General features: G+C 37.7%; 1 protein-coding gene across 1 annotated transcript in view; it reads left to right on the plus strand.

The window, feature by feature from the left end:
• Positions 1–18,943, plus strand: part of DIAPH3 (diaphanous related formin 3) — a 565,391-nt gene that overhangs the window by 185,939 nt on the left and 360,509 nt on the right. Inside the window, 4 exon segments of the mRNA XM_070799979.1 lie at positions 9,169–9,279; positions 9,567–9,685; positions 10,488–10,604; positions 16,609–16,727. Coding sequence (XP_070656080.1) covers positions 9,169–9,279; positions 9,567–9,685; positions 10,488–10,604; positions 16,609–16,727 — 466 coding nt within the window.

Genomic DNA, 18,943 nt, shown 5'->3' on the forward strand with positions numbered 1-18,943 from the left:
AAGACAGCCTGGTAAAAGTCTTGCAGAAGAAAAGTGGTCTCCACCTCTACTTGCAGTGCTTTCAGACCCCTGAGAGCCCCACGCAGCGTTTCCTGGCGGCGGCGAGCACAGCCCTGCCCCTCTGCCCGTCTCCTGCGTGGCTTCTTTTCCCTCAGTCTGATGCTCTTGGTGGTGTTTCTGTACACTTGCTGTGCCTTGATGTCACGTGCATGGAACAAAGCCTTCACTCATTTTGGTTCGTGTGACAGTACACTAACTGCTGTTTAAAGGGAAATGTGTTTTCTAGAGTTTCTCATCAGAGAGGAGGAGAACGAGCCCCATCAGAAAGCAGATGTGAGTGAGGGCCTGTGGGGCCGCACGGCTCGGAGGGGTAAAGTTCTGGTTCTCTGGTCTTCGATGTGCTGATGCCAACCTGTAGCAGCTTTAGTTTCTGAGCTTGATCAGAATATATTTAAATATAAACATACTTTAAATATGGGCTTCCCTGGTAGCTCAGATGGTGAAGAATCCACCTGCAATGCAAGGGATCAGATTCGATCCCTAGGTCAGGAAGATCCCCTGGAGAAGGGAATGGCAACTCACTCTACTCTTCTTGCCTGGAGAATCCCATGGACAGAGGAGCCTGGCGGGTTCAAAGAGTCAGATACAACTGAGCAACTAACACACGCACACGTGCATACATACTTTAAATAAACTTAAATCCGTAATTGCCTCCAGGTTTCTCAAAATTTGACTTAGTATTCTTAGATACTTACAGTTAGCTGGATCTTTGCTGTATTTCTGTGGACCACTCTTATTTTTTACTGTTTTTTTGTTCATTTGGCTGTTTTGGGTGTTGGTTGCGGTGCATGGATCTGCGCTCTGTTGTGGGGTCCTTTGACACAGGGCAGGAACTCTGTAGTCTGGCGCTCGGGCTCTGGAGTGTACAGGCTCCGTACTCATGGCACATGGCATCCTAGTTCCCTGGCCAGGAACTGAACCCGTGTCCCCTGCATTGCAAGGCTGATTCTTAACCATTAGGCCACCAGGGAAGTCTGGACTACATAGTTTTTACTAATAACCCAAATCTTATAATTTCTCTTCACCCATTATTGAAGCACATAGCCATTATTCTACTTCTTTCTCTTTTTTTAATTGTGGTAAAATATACATAACATTAAATTAGATAATTTGAAAATAATACTCTTGCTGCAACTTGCCTTGTGGAACCAAGACTGTTCATCTGGGTTGGCTGGTGGAGCCCATGGGAAATGCAGCTCTGTCACACCTGTTGTGATGGGTGTCACAGGGCTGCAGCCGGGGCTGTTGGTTGTTTATACTCACTGCAGTCAAAGATTAAAAGTACATGTTCATGGCTGCTATAAAGACAGAGGTTTCTTAACTTAAAAAAAAAGGAGGGGGGAAGCTTCTTCAGTCTCTGTGGATTTTGTTGACTTCAATTACAGAATAGGTCTGTGACAGAGGTTTCTTAACTTAAAAAAAAAAAAAAAGGGAAAATAAAAGGTTTATCAGTCTCTATGGATTTCATTGAGTTCAATTACAGAATAGGTCTTTGCAAATTTGATTGGATCAAATTTTTCCATTATACTAAAAAAAAAAAAAAGGAAGTTTTTCCTTTTTTTTAATGTAAAAAATTGAGGGGCTTCCCTAGTGGTCTGGTGGTGAAGATGCCATGCTTCCAGTGCAGGGAGTGCAGGTTCAGCCCGCGGTCAGGAGACTAAGACCCCACAGACTGCACAGCACAGCCAGCCCCTAGAAAGATGCTTACCTGTTGGATAACTGGTTTCCGTTCACTAAAGTGTTAGAACCAGAGCAGGAAAAGTGACCTTCAATTCAGCTATCACTGTGCTTTGAAATATGTTCAGTTCAGTCGTGTCTAACTCTTTGCGACCCCATGAATCACAGCAAGCCAGGCCTCCCTGTCCATCACCAACTCCCGGAGTTTACTCAAACTCATGTCGATCAAGTCGGTGATGCCATCCAGCCATCTCATCCTCTGTCGTCCCCTTCTCCTCCTGCCCCCAATTCTTTCCAGCATCAGGGTTTTCAAATGAGTCGACTCTTCGCATGAGGTGGCCAAAGTACTGGAGTTTCAGCTTTAGCATCAGTCCTTCCAGTGAACACCCAGGACTGATCTCCTTTAGAATGGACTGGTTGGATCTCCTTGCAGTCCAAGGGACTCTCAAGAGTCTTCTCCAACACCACAGTTCAAAAGCATCAATTCTTCAGTGCTTAGCTTTCTTTACAGTCCAACTCTCAAATCCATACCTGACCACTGGAAAAACCATAGCCTTGACTAGACGGACCTTTGTTGGCAAAGTAATGTCTCTGCTTTTCAATATGCTGTCTAGGTTGGTCATAACTTTCCTTCCAAGGAGTAAGCGTCTTTTAATTTCATGGCTGCAATCACCATCTGCAGTGATTTTGGAGCCCAGAAAAACAGTCTGACACTGTTTCCCCATCTATTTCCCATGAAGTGATGGGACCAGATGTCATGATCTTAGTTTTCTGAATGTTTAACTTTAAGCCAACTTTTTCACTCTCCTCTTTCACTTTTAGCAAGAGGCTTTTTAGTTCCTCTTCACTTTCTGCCGTAAGGGTGGTGTCATCTGCATATCTGAGGTTAATGATATTTCTTCCAGCACTGGGCAATAATTGACAGATATGACATTGAAGAAAATGTTACAATGTCGGTTTGAATTTAGCCAAATTTATTAGCTTTTGTTTATTTCCCTCATGGTTAAGACTCTTAAGGCCCTTAGGCTCAAAATGTACCCGAGTTTAATTTTGCCCACAACCAAACAAAGGTCTTCCTATAAGGAATCGTCATATAACTTCCTATAACTTGATTGACTGTTTCTTTTTGTTTCAAGTATCTCCTACCCCCTCAAAAAAGTAAATGATAAGTAAAGTTACTTTTAACATCAAGTAAGTCATTCTCACATTTATTGAAGGCCCAAATGAAGACTACAGGGTATAGCTGGACATTTTATTTTATTTTATTTTATTTATTTTTTATCTTTTTCATATTTTATTTTATTTATTTATTTATTTTTTTTACAGAGTCCATAAGCCTGTTCTATACATCAGTGTCTCTTTTGCTGTCGTGGACATTTTATTTTTTAAGACCACTGTTGGGGCCTTCCAAAAGGATGCAGAGATCAAATTATTTTAATTCCTCTCTGTTTTTGATTACTACTTTTATTGAAGCTTACAACAGTATGGTTACTGTATCTGTATGAATCAAAAGGTTAATATATTAAATGAACAAGTAAATAATATGCCATTAAGCTAATAAACATTAAAGAAGCAAGAGTAAAATAATATTCTAATGTAAACTCATTGTCATTTGGAGTACACACCTCAGTATAGTAAACTAGTGGGTAACATTTTTATCCTAGAGTATACTGCCAATTTTCTGAATCTATGTAATGTGTTTTTTCACTTATGCTATAAGAGACCACCAGAAAGATGAAGGTAACTCATGACTCAAGGTAACTGCAAAGTTTCATAACCAGTCAATTAATTATTCAGTGATTGCTGTGCTGGGTTCTGCTAGATATTAGAACAATAAAGATGAATGAAATACACTCCTTAAGTTCTTAAGAAACTGATACTCAGGAATTCAGAGCTTGCTAATATTTCATATGAATATTGCGATACTAGAATCTCAACAAAATGGAAGAACACAGAAAGAATTCATGGATATCTCAGGGGGAGTGTCAGAATAAATCCTTAAAAATCCTTGTTCTGTCTTGAATTCAACTGTCCATATTCATGTAAATTAGAGCCTCTTGATCCTGTAATTTATTTGCCTGAATTTGTATGAGATATATGCAGTTACCACAAGCTCTGACTTGTCCTCTTACTTTGTCTATCATTTATAGCAATTTTATTAGAAATATAAGTAAAGTATAGGACTTTACATTTGCTGACATAATCCACCCTTTTTTGAGTTTGTCTTCGTAATGTAGTAGTCAGGTTGTTTATCTTCTCGATTAATGCTTGAGATTTTAAAATTCCTGGGTATTTCTTTTGTTGCACTGGAGGCAAGATATTTGTCTATAAGCATCATTTACTCATTTTAACTTGATAAATGTGGAATTTGATTGTGCAAAGAGAGACAGATGATTTCTGCTGTGGAGCTAAGAAGATGAATAGCTGTATAACCTGTTTCTTCCAGGCACAGATAGCAGGTATTCACAGATTCTGATAGAATTGTTACTTAAGTACTTTACTGGTGCTGGTTTGCAGTCTGCATTCAGCTTGTGAAGCTGATATGTGTTCAGTGTAGTATTGCCATCATTTTACATATGGAAACATCTCCTCATATTCAGGATGAACCTGTTGCCCAATTGTGAGCTTTCTAAAGAATACTTTCTTTCGCTGTTTGTTGGACACCTTTTCAGTTCCTTTGGCATAATCTTGGAGAAAGCATCTGTGTTGTTGGCCTCGGCATAACCCGAACAATCCCGTGGTTGGTCTTAAGCATCACAGCTCTCAGTGTGCCTGGAATTTTGTGCTCAAATTTGTTAGTCGAAAAAGGGTTGGGAACCGAAAGTTAAAGATACATAAAATGTTAATGTTTTTCTCCTTTTGTTTTGCACATAGTGATAGATAGCATTACATTAAATTATGTGGTAGAGGAAATTTAGGTAATATGTATTTACATATGAAGAAACCTCCTCACTTCATTTTCAAGGGTGGAAAATTACTTTGCTGATTAAGTGATGTTAATTCCTGTGTGTGTCTTTGTCTTGCTGTTTAACTTCTTTCTACTTCTAATGAGTTTCCTTTGATCATTTACCTTGTTCTAAGATTGCCTTTGACAAGCTCTGTCCCTCTTATTGAATATCCTTGTGAGTTTTGCTTACAGTTTATTTGTCCCCCTTTCTAGTTTATGTCCTTGCTGATACTTTCCCCACTATTTGTGATTATGGTTTTGGCTACTTATTTTCCTCATCCTTGGCTGTGTGGGTTTTGCTGGTCTCAGTTTTTGCAGTTCATTTTCAGTTTGTTGCTACTCCTGAGGAAATCCTCAGCTATCCTGAATTCTAGCTGGCAGGCCTGTGCACATGTGTGCAGACATGTCTTTATAGCTAGAAGTTGTGTTAAAAGTAGCTTTTCTCATGTAAGGTTCCTTTTTCATAATTGGGGCAAGAGTAACAATTAAGTTTATAGCATTTACTTTCTAAATCATTAAAATGGAGTCCATGATCTAACACCTAAAAGATGTCTTAGTTAGAAACCTTGTTTGAACCAAAGGTCAATAAGCAGTGTTTCTAAAGTGTTATAAAGTGTTAATAAAGTGTTTCTAAACACGTGTTTGCAGTAAGGAGGAGAGTATTTGAGGGTCAGTTTAATCGTATGCTTTCATGTACTGGTTGTTGATGGGACATGAGAGAGAGAGTTTTCCATGTGGAAGAGCAGTTCTGTCCCTTTGTAGAAACTGCTCGTTGTCACCAGTTTGCCAAATGCAGTGGTAATGATCTTATTTGACACAGTTGATCACTCTCTCTGTTGACACACTTTCCTCCCATACTTTTCAGACTTCTCCTTGTTTGTTTTGTACCACATTATAGCTTTCTACTTTTCTTTAACTCATTTCCCCAACCTGCAAATCAAAACCTAAAGTTGAAATTGATGAAACTGAAATGTCACAGCCAGTTCTTGGACCTCTTCTCTCTCTCTCTCTTCTCTTCTCTTGATGATCATCTGAGATTTGTTTTTTACATGCAATTGCTATGGTAATCTCTTTCTTGATCTAGGGTCTCCTATATCCAATTTCCTTTTCTACTTCTTTGGATAAGGATCAATAATAGATATTTCCAACTTAACATCTCTAAAACTGAACTCCTGATCTTTCTTCCCAAACCTGTTTCCTCTGTTTATCCTTATTTATTTTCCATCTTAATAAATGACTGTCAGCTTTTCAATTGCCCTGGTCAGAAGTCATGGAGTCAGTCTCGCCTCCTCCCTTTCTTTAGTAGTGATTTCTGTCTTGTCTTTTCATAGTTGTGTCCCCAGTACCAGCAAGTCCTTAGTAGACATCACTAACAGGCTTGGAAGGAATGAAATGCATAACCTAATGAACAGAGAGGGTCTGATGCCCAAAGATAGAGCCTTTATGTAACTTAGGATGCTCCTAGGAGGAGGGCAGAAACTCCTGTTTTCTTTTATCAGTTCTGGGGTGAGGTAGCTTTTGTCTGCCTTTGAAACTGTTAGTATGGCATAGTTAATGCAAATTAATGGAGATCATATATGCTATGTAATTGGAACATCGAGCAGAACATGATGATTAATTCCTTATGATGAATATCACAATTTCATTATTTCCTGGAGTTTCTGTTAATATCCTAGCATTCAATAACTAATTTTTTAAATGAATGTGTGATTCTTAATGTACATTTCATTTTTAAAAGCAGAATTTATTCTAGAGTCCTGTGAAATTTCTTTCTCTCCTTGCATTTCATGTGTCTTAATACTCCTACCTCCTATCTTGTTGAGAAAGAAAGGTGGGAGAACTTGCGAATTCTTTTCTTTGGTCTCAACCACATGTTCACCCAGCCATCACATGTTTTAGAAAGGTTGTTCAAGACCTCCTCATTGCTCACTGAGGTTACCACTATGATAGCTTTATTTCCCTGCCATGCTGTGTGGCATGTGGGATCTTAGTTCCATGACCAGGGATTGAACCTGTGGCCCTTGTCTTGGAAGCTCTGTGTCTCAACCATTGGACCGTTAGGGGAATTCTAAGATCACTTCTTCACTTAATCTGTTACCTCTGTTATTTCCTCTCCTCTGCATGAAATCCTTTATGATTCTCCCTATTTCCAGCTGAACCAGCACTCTCTGATTTGGCCTAGGAGGCTGTGCTTCATCTGTCTGGCCTCATCTTTAATGAGTCCTTCCCCTGCACTCCCACTTCCTACCTTTACAGACTGCTCAGAAAATCTGAATTCCTTGTGATTCAACAGAACGCCCCAGGGCTTTGAATATGTTAACTCTTATATTTGAACACCTTGGTCTTCCTCTTCATCTGGCTGCTTTTCTTCCGATTAATCCTTGAGAGTCAGTTCTGTTCCTCAGCTGTCCTTGTTTTTGTTACTGTCTCCATATGCTCACATGGTATATTCTCATAAATCTGTTAGAGTGAATTTATGTTATTGTACCTACTTATCTTCACTAGGTTAGCCAACATGTGCCTTTTGAGTTGCTGAGCCTTTTCTGCTGTCTATAGAAATTTATTTATATGCTGGTATGCTGTATCGGTGTGAAATCATGTGGTAAAACAGGTCCAAATATCTCAATGTATGTATTAGAAACCTAGAAGAAACTCTTGGTCTTTACCTTGATTATAGAGGTTTTCATCTGTAAGAAAATAAATCAATACATTTTACTGTATGTAGACATATATTTACAGGATATAAATTAATCAGAGAGTGGGTATAGGTCATGATAATGGTAAATTACCATTAGAATTGGGAAGGGATCTTAAAGAATTAAATTCATTATTTCAGTTTGTCAATTTCCTATTTTTCCTTTTACGGGAAATTGCTTTTGAAGTGTTTCCTGGAAGCAATTTGGATGATCCTTTTCCTTTCTTTCTCCTCAATTTTGTGCTAATATTGTTCTATACATATTGACTTTCCATTTAGGTGATATTTGCTGCTAATTTTTAGGTTGTTTATTTTTGCTGCTTTCTTTGGGTTGTCTATAATTTGCATCTTTTCTGGAAACCTGGTGACTAATGCTAATTTAATTTCTCTGTACGTAGAGAAACATGATTCATATGCTGTTTGAGATCTTTTATAATGCTGAAAAAAATTTGTGGTTACTAGGTAATGACTGGCAAGGAAGTGCAAAGAAAGCCTTTTAAACTTGACTTTTTGACATGAACTGTTTACAGCTGAGTGAACATGTACTGAAAGGTAGACTCTGTTTTAAGTTTTTCTTTTCTTTTTTTTCTAAATATGTTTTTCTTTTCCCTCTCTTTCAGGTTTTGACAGTAGAGGCATGCTGGCTAGATTTTAGTGTTTAGATATCAAACAGAACAATTACAATATATTTCAACCAGCTGGAACTCAGACCCCTGTTGGTGTTTTAATCCCAAAATGGCATTTTAAATTCATATAAACCTTGCCTTAAGGGATGGAGAAAGGACAATTTAGAGAACAGCATGAGGTTAAACATATTGATCAGTAGGCTAGTCTTTCTTGTTGGCTTTTGGTAGAATGCAGACTTAGAAAAATAACCATCAACAACAACGAAGAATTCTTTGCTTCCCTAGAAACTACCTCCTTTGTTTTCATTATATAGATTTTTGATAATGAAAGATACAATTCAACCAGTGATTTAAAAAAACAAAAACAAAAAACGATATCCAAGTTGAAAGTTGGAGTTCCAGGGTAAAAGTTGAGAAAAAAATGAGTTTTTAATATTTTAGCTCAGTTGGCCATGTTATTTCTTTATGTCTTCTTAATAAACATAACATACAGTAGGTCTGAATTTTTGTCAAAGTGCAGGGACCAGTGCCTGGTCAGTTAAGGAAGTAAGTAAGTGTTAGTCACTCAGTCGTGCTCTACTCTTTGCGACCCCATGGACTACAGCCCACCAGGCTCCTCTGTCCATAAGATTTTCCAGGCAAGGATACTGGAGTGGGTTGCCATTTCCTTCTCCAGGGGATCTTCCCAACCCAGGGATCAAACCAGTAATTAGCCTTACAATGTTCATAATACAGTTTTTGGTTATAGCAACCACATTAACTAAATTTATGCCTTAGTTAATTCTTATTGACTTAAAGTCTTGGAGTTTCTCTTGATGAATAGGAAGTTATTTTATTATCCTAGTTTAGGTAAGTGTTATCTAAGGATATTTATAGTTTTTCAACTAATGTGTGTTCAGTTTATGTCTTGTGTGCATGGAATGATATTTTTGGACAAGAACTTAACTTTTGGTTGGAGTGAATTAAAAACTCCTCTGAAAATATATTTCTTGTATAATTTATAATTGACTAAAGTATTTTACATTCATATTATCGTTTTAATAGACTCACCTGTGAAGGAAGATATTTGAAAATACTTGGAACACAGCCTTGATGTCTCAGCTCTAGTACTCCTTTTTCAATGTCTGATCCAAGTCTAAGTCTTGCTGTGTAATTTATTATAGGTAGCGTGTATGCAGCTCATCAATGCCCTCGTTACATCTCCTGATGACTTGGACTTCAGGCTTCACATCAGAAATGAATTTATGCGTTGTGGATTGAAAGAGATATTGCCAGTAAGTGCCCTGCAGTCTCCTTATTAATATTTAAATTAGAGAAGTACTTGAGTAGGGGGAAATTTAGATAAATTACTTTCAAGAATAATTTATCTATGGGAAAAAAGGCTTGAGTATAAAATCTGTTTTTGAAATACAGACGATAAGTTTTGAGTATTAGTTAACACTTTAAGTCTTTGAATGCTATAAATCAAGTTGAGTGGTTCATTTATTGTTTATATTTTTCATTAATTTTGTGTATTATTAAAACCAAACAGTTCCTTATAATTTCTATTTAATATCTGTAGAATTTAAAACATATTAAGAATGATGGCTTGGATATCCAACTTAAAGTCTTTGATGAGCATAAGGAAGAAGATTTGATGGAGTTCTCCCATCGCCTCGAAGATATTAGAGCTGAATTTGAATATCCTTTTGTGTGATGTCCAATCAAATATGTATTAATTACTAATAATTACTGCTAAATCTCAAACAGTCAGCCCCTAGCCCTAAAATATAAAACTTCAGAAGCCATTTCTAGGTAAACGCTATAAAATCAAAACTTTATTGAATCAGAGGGATGTTTGTGTAAACTTTTTTATTAGTTTCTATGTGTTTTTATGAAAACATGCTTATATAACTGAATGTGGCACCTGAAATCTGGATGCTGTAGGCCTCTTAATGTGTACCTGCGCAGTCTGTTCTTTCTGTTTGGAGCCCCCTTGCCCATTGCTTTCCCGCCTTAGGAGGAGGCCCCTTAGCCTGCTGGTTATTTCTGCCCTGTACCTTGCGTGTATTTTCTTAGGGGCCTTTGCTGGCTGTGTGCATCTGCAGATGTCTGTGTTTGTCCAGAAATGAGCCACATATCTGTCCTTCACGGGGGAGCGCCACGGTAGGTAATGCCTGGCACCAGCTCTCTCGGTCACGGCTGCCCCAGAACCCAGTGCAGCCTTTGTGACCAGCTCTCCGCCACTTTCTGCCAGAGCGTCTTGGCTCAAGAGAGTAAGATTGGTTAGAGTCGACTGTGGAGGAGAAGCCAGAAAGTATCAGGTGACGTTATCATTTGCACAGTTTCCCTCTGTATTTTATTATATGCTTAGTCTATATGATACCTATTTTAGAGTAAGAGAGTAATCTTTTGAGGCCTTACACAGCAGATTCCGTGTCACATTACTGCAGTTATTTGGTGTAGAGAATAAATAAATCCACATATTCCTTAATCAATTTACTGAAGTGAATGATCTTTACAACATGGTGTGGAACACAGTTAAGGAAACCAGAGCAGAGGGATATTTCATTTCAATTCTGCAGCATCTTTTGCTGATTCGAAATGATTATTTTATAAGGTAAGAGGAAGCTATATTCTAATATTTTCTTTCACTAATAAAATTATATTGTGAAATTCACCAGCTGTTTGATTTGAGCATGCACATATTTTTAAGATTTCTTTCTTTCATAGTATTAATTCATAGTATGCAGTGTTTCCTATGAGCATATATTTAGATAGATGATGGTATAAAATGATACTACTATTACTTTTTAAGCTCTAGCAGATTCTTGGTTACAACTTTTCATCTGAATAAAAATAAGAACTGGCAACAAATTTATTTATTACTAATTTATTGCATGATGGATAATATTTTCTGGTTAGTCCTTAGGCAGTAGGAATGGTGTTGATAAGTTTCTTTTCATAAGTTATAAAAAAGATATTAAAACATCACTTTTATTAGTGTTTAAGTAGGGCTTCCCTGGTGGCTCAGAGGTTAAAGCTTCTGCCTCCAATGTGGGAGACCTGGGTTCGATCCCTGGGTCGGGAAGATCCCCTGGAGAAGGAAATGGTAACCCACTCCAGTATTCTTGCCTGGAGAATCCCATGGATGGAGAAGCCTCATAGGCTACAGTCCATGGGGTCACAAAGAGTCGGACACGACTGAGCGACTTCACTTTCAAGTAGCTAGAAAGTTCCTTAATAGTACAGTTAAGTTTAATGTTGCTAATGTATCAGAAAGCTAGACCAATAACTTTTGAAGTCATTTGATTATACCTTAGACATCTTAAGCTCAACAAATTGTTTAAAGAAATTAACTGTTATCCATATCTGCCTGTAGTTGTATGGGTTTCCCAGTTGGATCAGTGGTAAAGAATCCACCTGTCAATGCAGGAGACTCAAGAGATGTAGGTTTGATCCATGGTTTGATCCTGGCATAGGAAATGGCAACCCACTCCAGTATCTTGCTTGGAAAACTCCATGGTCAGAGGAGCTTAGCTGGCTACATGCATGTCCATGGGGTCACAGAGTCAGACACGACTGAGTGACTGAGCACCACCATCTGTAGTTATATATGGATAGCAGCACTGAAGCTGCTCTATTGTTAAGAAGATTGAAATGGTAACATGAGTGAGACTCCTAGCCAGATATGGTGTATGCTCAATAAATATTCTCTATACCCTCTTTCCTTTTTTATTACTGTTTTATGAAGGAAGCTAAGATCTTTTGAGTATGAAGCCATTTTGGCCACCTTTAACTTTGCTGAAATTTTTTTCTCAAATACAGTGGATAGTATGTCTTGTCTTACTCTGATTTCAAGTAGGAGTTGTTAGTTTCATTCAGGCTGTGTCCTCTGGGTGATGTCAGAGGGAGTAATTTAGGTTTTTGATGTACCTAACAAGTGAACAGAAATCTAAACAAGGTAAAACTTTAGGTTGAGATGAGTATGACCACCTGCCCTACCTCATTCCTTTGTAGAATCGGTAAATCCCAAGGTCTTTTAAAATATGAGTCAGGAACCTGTTTGAGGCTTCATTTGCTTGTTTCTCATACTTTATTAAAATAAGACAGTTTATTGAACCACTCTATAAATGCTAGATAAAAAATACTAATACTTGATTAAATAAGATTTTTGAGAATCATGCTGCTGCTGCTGCTAAGTCGCTTCAGTCGTGTCCGACTCTGTGTGACCCCATAGATGGCAGCCCACTAGGTTCCCCTGTCCCTGGGATTCTGCAGGCAAGAATACTGGAGTGGGTTGCCATTTCCTTCTCCAATGCATGCATGCATGCTAAGTCGCTTCAGTCGTGTCTGACTCTGTGCGACCCCATGGACAGCAGCCCACCAGGCTCCTCTGTCCATGGGATTCTCTAGGCAAGAGTACTGGAGTGGGTTGCCATTTCATTGTACTCTTCTGAAAATTTAAAAGTAAACTTGAAAGTTTTACTCATTCTAAAGTAACCCCATCCTTTTCTTGATCTCTGTATTTTCCAAGAATTTAAGACTGTTCATTGCTTTTGAAGGTTTGAATGTGTCTATAGTGTGGAAAAGGGCTTCTCTGGTGGCTTAGTGGTAAAGAATCTGCCAGCAATGCAGGAGCCTCACAAGATGTGGGTTTGATCCCTGGGTCGGGAAGATCCCTTGGAGGAGGGCTTGGCAACCCACCTCAATATTCTTGGCTGGAGAATTCCATGCATGGGAGCCTGGCAGACTACAGTCCACAGGGTCGCAAAGAGTTGGACTATCCCTGAAGCGACTTAGCACACACGCATAGTGCTGCGAAGGAGGTTATTTCTTACTTAGGATCCTAGTCCCTTATATCTGTGCTCTAGGGGACATGTGGTTTTTAAACCTCAGAACAGATTAAAAAGCACAACTCTTGTGGGGAATGCTCAGGCAAGCCTATCACTTTAGTAGAATCAACTATCTAGAGAAATATTACATTGTAGTGTTACTGAAAATACAAGTCTGTGTGTCTGACTCACAGTGAGGCCAAATAACACTAAGACATGGAGTTTGGAACAGAGAAAAGTTTACTGCAGAGCCAGCCAAGAAGATGGGTAGTTCATGCTTTAAAAATCCCAAATTCCCCCAAAGCTTTCAACAAAGCCCTTTTATAGGAAAGGTGGGTAGGGACGTGGTTAGTTGGTACAGACTTCCTGGTGTGAAATCCTTGTTCTTGAAGTCAGGTCACATTCAGGTGACGATGTTCCTGTAAATCTCTACCAAACAAATGTTCTTCTCTGTCCTGAAAACAAGCACCAAGTCCTAGGGCACAGCTCTCACCCTCCAAAGCCCAGGTCCTGGCCAAGAGGAGGCCCACCTCGGTTGGCAGCTCCCTCAGGGTCAGGTTCCCAGACTCAATCCAGACGTCATCGCTGAGGAGCCCGGTGCCCAGGATCCAGCTGGCCCTCCATTCCTCAGGCCCCCAAAAGGGGGCAGGAGGCAGGGCCCATAGTCTGCGGCCCAGCCGGACGGCCGCCGCTCTCCGCTCACAGAGACAGAGGTTGCAGAGCGGTTCCCCAGGGCCTCAAGGCCCCGGCTCGTGGGTGGCCGTGGGGAAGTCTCCGGAGCCTCCGTGACGCACCTCCGGCCTCCTCCCTGGGTGCCCAGCTCACCCCCTGGTCCCAGGCCAGGGAACGGGTGGGAGGGCCCTGGCGGAGGCCAGGGTCTGCTCTCCCTGACTCCCCGTCATGGCCGCGCCCCACTCTTGGTTGACCACTCCACCCACCGTGGCTTCCTGACAGGTGGTCGCCTGTGGGCGGGGCCCACTGTAGCACCAACCAATGACTGAGTGGGACCTGTTGCCAAGTAACGGGTAGAGTACTGTTGCCCAGCAACAGCTCCATGCTAAGGGCTGCCCTCACTGTTCTCTGTCATAGTACCATTATCAAAGTTATATTAGTGAGCCATAGAAGTTCCCCTCCTTTCCTCAGTTTTTCAGTATCACCTTTGAAGTTGGATAATCATCTGTGTTCCCTTCTTCCTTGGCTCTTTCAGCCCAAGGCCCTTGGTATTCATTCCAGATGTGGTTGCTATGAAGGCAGAGTTCTTCTTGTGACTGTTTAGTAAAGATCCCATTGGTTCTTTCCCATGGACCAAAATTCTCACTTATTTATTACTATTTGTTGTTGTTTATTCTTCTTTTAAAAATTATTTATTTTATTTTATTTTTTTATTATTATTTTTTTTATTCAATTTTAATTAAAAAAAAATTATACATGTGTTCCCCATCCTGAACCCTCCTCCCTCCTCCCTCCCCATGGGCTTTACAGAATTTTGTTGTTTTCCATTAAACCTCAACAAGAATCAGCCATAGGTGTACATATACCCCCTGCCTTTTGAATTTCCCTCCCATCTCCCTCCTCATCTTACCCCCTAGGTTGTTTATTCTTATAGTGGGAATATACTTATTACAGGATAGAGTCAGAATTATGGTCATTTACATAATACTTTTGCTATATATTCTTTAAAATTTTTTTTTGTTATTTACCTTTTAGTTCACATACAGTAAATTTTACTTTTTGTTGTGCAGTCCTATGTACCTTGTTCTTTTGGGTTTACCTCTTCATTTTTTTGGTTTTGCTATCTCAAATGGACCTGGATTTTACCTTTCAGAGGTCTTCAGTTTTCTGGACATTTTCACTTGAACATTTAGAATTAATATTGATAATTAATAAAATTTTTAAAGCTTTTAATAAGTTATTTTTCATTGTAGACTGCAAAATATTCTCACTTAAAAGAATCCAATCTATGAATTTAAATCTTTGCTCAATTTTGCTTTTGGGACAAAAGGAAATTTTACTGAAATGGAACTCAGTTGGAAAGTAAACAGCAAAGGCCCCACGAAAAATCAAATGCAGCAAGATAATTGGAAGGTGAATAGAAGATCAAATTCAATTCTGTAGCAAATTATTGATGGCTTATTGTGTGCAAAATAGCGTGTGAATTGAATGTGCATGGAGATAATTTCTGATTTTGGTAAAAAAACTGCAGAGAAAGTGAAGGTGACTTCAAAATATTCTCCAACAAAAATGACATTTTATATTTATTCCTTAATTAGGTTGTTTACATATTCCTCTGACATATTCACTACCTTACTAATATCTCACATCGAGATTATTTTCTAGATTTACGTTTATGGAATCCATAAGTATATTGTTCTTTACTTGTACTGCCTTGCTGAAAGAGTTTCTGTATCAGTTTTCGTCTGCATTATAAATGAGCTCATAATTTAGAATGGTGGAACTGAGAAAGCATTTAATGAAATTATGGTTTTAAAAAAATGACACAAAATAACTTGTGTTAATATAAGAAATGTTTTATTAAAATAGCATCAAGATGACATTAAATAAGAGTAAAAAAGGGACAGAATGTGTCATCTCAATTTTTAAATGTGATAGAAATGTGTGCAATTTATATATTAATACCTCAAGTGTAAATGTGGTTGTTATAGCTAAGATATTAGCTAGGAGATTATTTCTTTGAAAGAAGTTGAGAAAATTGAGGAAAGCAATGATTAGGCCTTCTTGCCTTGATCTGTACCTAAGGATACTCTCTTGAATACTGTTACTCTATGACAGTTAATGAACATTTTCTTATTTGCTAATGTTGAACTGTAGTTTATTTTATTCAGTGTAATAAATGGTTTATTGGGTGTAAGTAAGTAGGTCCAGAGCAGCAGATCATAGGTTATAGGGATGGAAAGCTGAAGTTGCTGAGGTGCCATCACATAGTGAGAAGGAGGTGGAGAGGAAAAACTGTGCAAAATGTCATTGAGAAGAAGTAAGTCTTCCTGGGTGGTTGGGATGGAGGCCTGTGCCCCCTGCCCCTGCCCATAACTGTAGTTTGGTTTTGTTTGTAGAATCTTCTGGAGACTTTTTTTGCATTTGTTGGCTTGAGTTGTTTCAAAGGATGTTCTTTAACTTGTTACTCATACAGGTGGACTGAACTTAATTGTAGTTACAAATGAAGCCTGCTTGAGGATTTTAATTAAATTTAAACATTGGAGAAAAATTGTTAAACTGAATTTTTCTAGCTTTCTTTTAAGTAAAAAATATTCTTTTGATACTATTTATAATACACACTATTCCAAAAATTGTAGAAACACAGTGAACTGTATGGTTTTAAGAAACTTCCAGATAATTTTTTAGAAAATATGTCTTCTGATTTGTAAAATAAAATGAGTTAATGGTAACCCTTTTAGTACAGTATAGTGATAGGCTGATGATCTCTGCAGAGGACTGTGTTTAAGCATGTATCAGTATCACTTCATTTGAATATTCTCTTTTTCACTGCCTACTAATTAAGTCAAGGTTCTGACTTTCATAAGAAGATGATCTTTAACACACACTATTTATAACTAAAAGATTATGAAAACATTAATGTGTTAAAATAATTAGAAGGAAAGTGACATTTGTATTTACTCTCACTCCCATGTTAAGTCTGTTATATCAACTGTTAAAACTGTGCAGTAGTATATTATTGAACTGGAAATCAAGCTACTGAATGAAATAGCTTTGTTTTGATGTAAAGTTACACTGATAAATTGAGTGTACCTTTATTCTTTTCCTTGGTTCTAGGCAACAGTACTTCAAATTAATTGATGAGTGTGTATCTCAGATTGTACTGCATAGAGATGGGATGGATCCAGACTTCACATATCGAAAAAGACTAGATTTAGATTTAAGTCAGTTTGTTGGTGAGTGTGTCTCTGTTATTAAAATGGAAATACCTTCTGTCCCTTACCCATGGGTTAGCGCTAGAGCGTTGTTTCTTGCAATGTGGACTCTGGAGGGTCCTGGATACCCTTTCAGAAGGTCCTACTAGTCAAATCTATTTTCACAATAGTACTGAAACCTTATTTGCCTTTTTCACTGTCTTGATATTTGCAGAGTAATATTGAGAAAACTGCTGGCACGTTGTAGTGAAGCAAGGCAGTGGCACCAAACCCCAGTAGCCCTGGGGTTCTTTGGTAAAACAAAAGAAATGAAACGAAACTGCTATTTTTTACTTAAGAATGTCCTTGATAAAGAATTAAAAAATAATAATTTTATTAGACATTTACTTTTGTGTATACTGTGTGAATATATTCTGTGTGAATATATTCAAAATTCAATATATTGTATTTGTGAGTCACTTGTGCTGCAAACCGGAGACCACAAGGAAGTACTTGTATAATTGTCTGAGTTGCCAGCTGAGATGCCTGCCTTTTTTTTTTTTTTCTTTTAATCTTTGAAAAAATGATTGTTATACAAATTGTGGCTACTTAGATGTGAGTGTTTGGCACACACTTTCCTAAAAATCAAATGAAGATGATAGACTATATAAAATCCAAGCATTTATATAAAAATTTGCGTTTGGAAAACTTGGATTTGCTACTGTCATCTTGTCAGCTTTGCAGTGCTAAATTTTTTTTCTGATGAGATTAGTGGTGATATTACCCTATATGATTATTTTGACATTGTATCATGAGATGTATCACCATCTGAAGGATCTGTAAGACTCTGTAAACCACTCTTTCCCAGATGACCAGGGCTTGATGTGTCTAAATGATTTAAAAGTAACAGAGTGCAAAACAGTCTTTGAAATGATATGTGATTCCACATGGTAACTAATGTTTAAGAAGTTACCATATGTCAAATCTTGATTTAATATTCAAAGAGTATTATTTGCATGAAGTTGATTTTTTCCTCATAAAATATTTGAGTTCAGGAAGAAGTGTGGGATGTATAGAATGAGAAAGTAGTAGATAATACTAATGACACTGAAAAAGCAAATACTTGTTTCTCTCCCTAAGAGAGAAGACATTAGAAGTTCCTGGGGGTGGGAGGGACATAGAAATAAAGGAAAATATTCTCTAAATAGGTAGCAAACTAAAATATGGAATGATTTTGAATAGTGTCTGAAGAGAAAGTTTTTCTACCTGGACATTAGGAATATTTTTCTTGAGTAGGTGAGAGGTTTTGACATTGAATTCTTGAGAAGGAAATAAAATCTTTGAATACTTATTGGCTATATAAGTGAAATTAGTTACATAGTTAAAGAAATTTATTGTTTATTGATTATAAAAGTTTCAAATAAACTTATAGACACAATGAGTGTCACTATGTTAACATGTTCAGATGGGAGACAGATGTTGGAAAGTATAGGGCACAGATAACATACTAAGGGGGATTCAAGAGATGCTGTCTGTGTAACAAGAATCAGAGGATTAAGTATTAATTTAGTGCTACAGAGCCAGCCAAATGAACAAAAAATTATAGAGAATTGGGATTATACAGGAAAGTGTTTTCTTAGGAAGTTATCCATAATGCCCTACATAGTTAAATCAAGAAATAATTGTGTACATACTGTATTTAGAGTTAAGAAGCTAACCACCAAAGTAATCTAATATAGAAAAAGCTGTGAGTGGTCCCACTTAGGAAGCGGGACTAGTTTTGGATGTAGTGATTTGGTTGATTCTTGTTTCTCATAAGTTGTTTTGTAGTATGTTTTATTAAACAATGTTCATTATTACTTTCATTAAAAAAGAAAGAAGGGATATAGTAAATCATGAGACATCCATATGAATTACTTCTCCTGTGAAGTATCCCGTCAGGTGGATTCCTATCAGAGCCTTTTAATCTATTATTAGTGGATATTTAAGTTATTTACAGTTTTTTGCTAACAGTATTTTAATGAATATTCTTACTTAAAAGCAGAGTCCTAAAAATAGGATTACTGGGTGAAAGAAAGTATTTAAGTTTTTGTACATATTGCGTAGTTTCTTATTAGCAAAGTTCCTTAATTATACTTCCAGCTGCTTTTAGGAGAGTTGGGTTCCCCATGCTATCTCCAGTACTTGGCATTAGGGATTATTTAATCTTTGTTTATTTCTAATTAAATATTTTTATGTTTTCATATTATTAGGAAAAT

Source organism: Bos indicus, chromosome 12, assembly GCF_029378745.1.
Source record: "Bos indicus isolate NIAB-ARS_2022 breed Sahiwal x Tharparkar chromosome 12, NIAB-ARS_B.indTharparkar_mat_pri_1.0, whole genome shotgun sequence".
NCBI lineage: Eukaryota > Metazoa > Chordata > Mammalia > Artiodactyla > Bovidae > Bos > Bos indicus.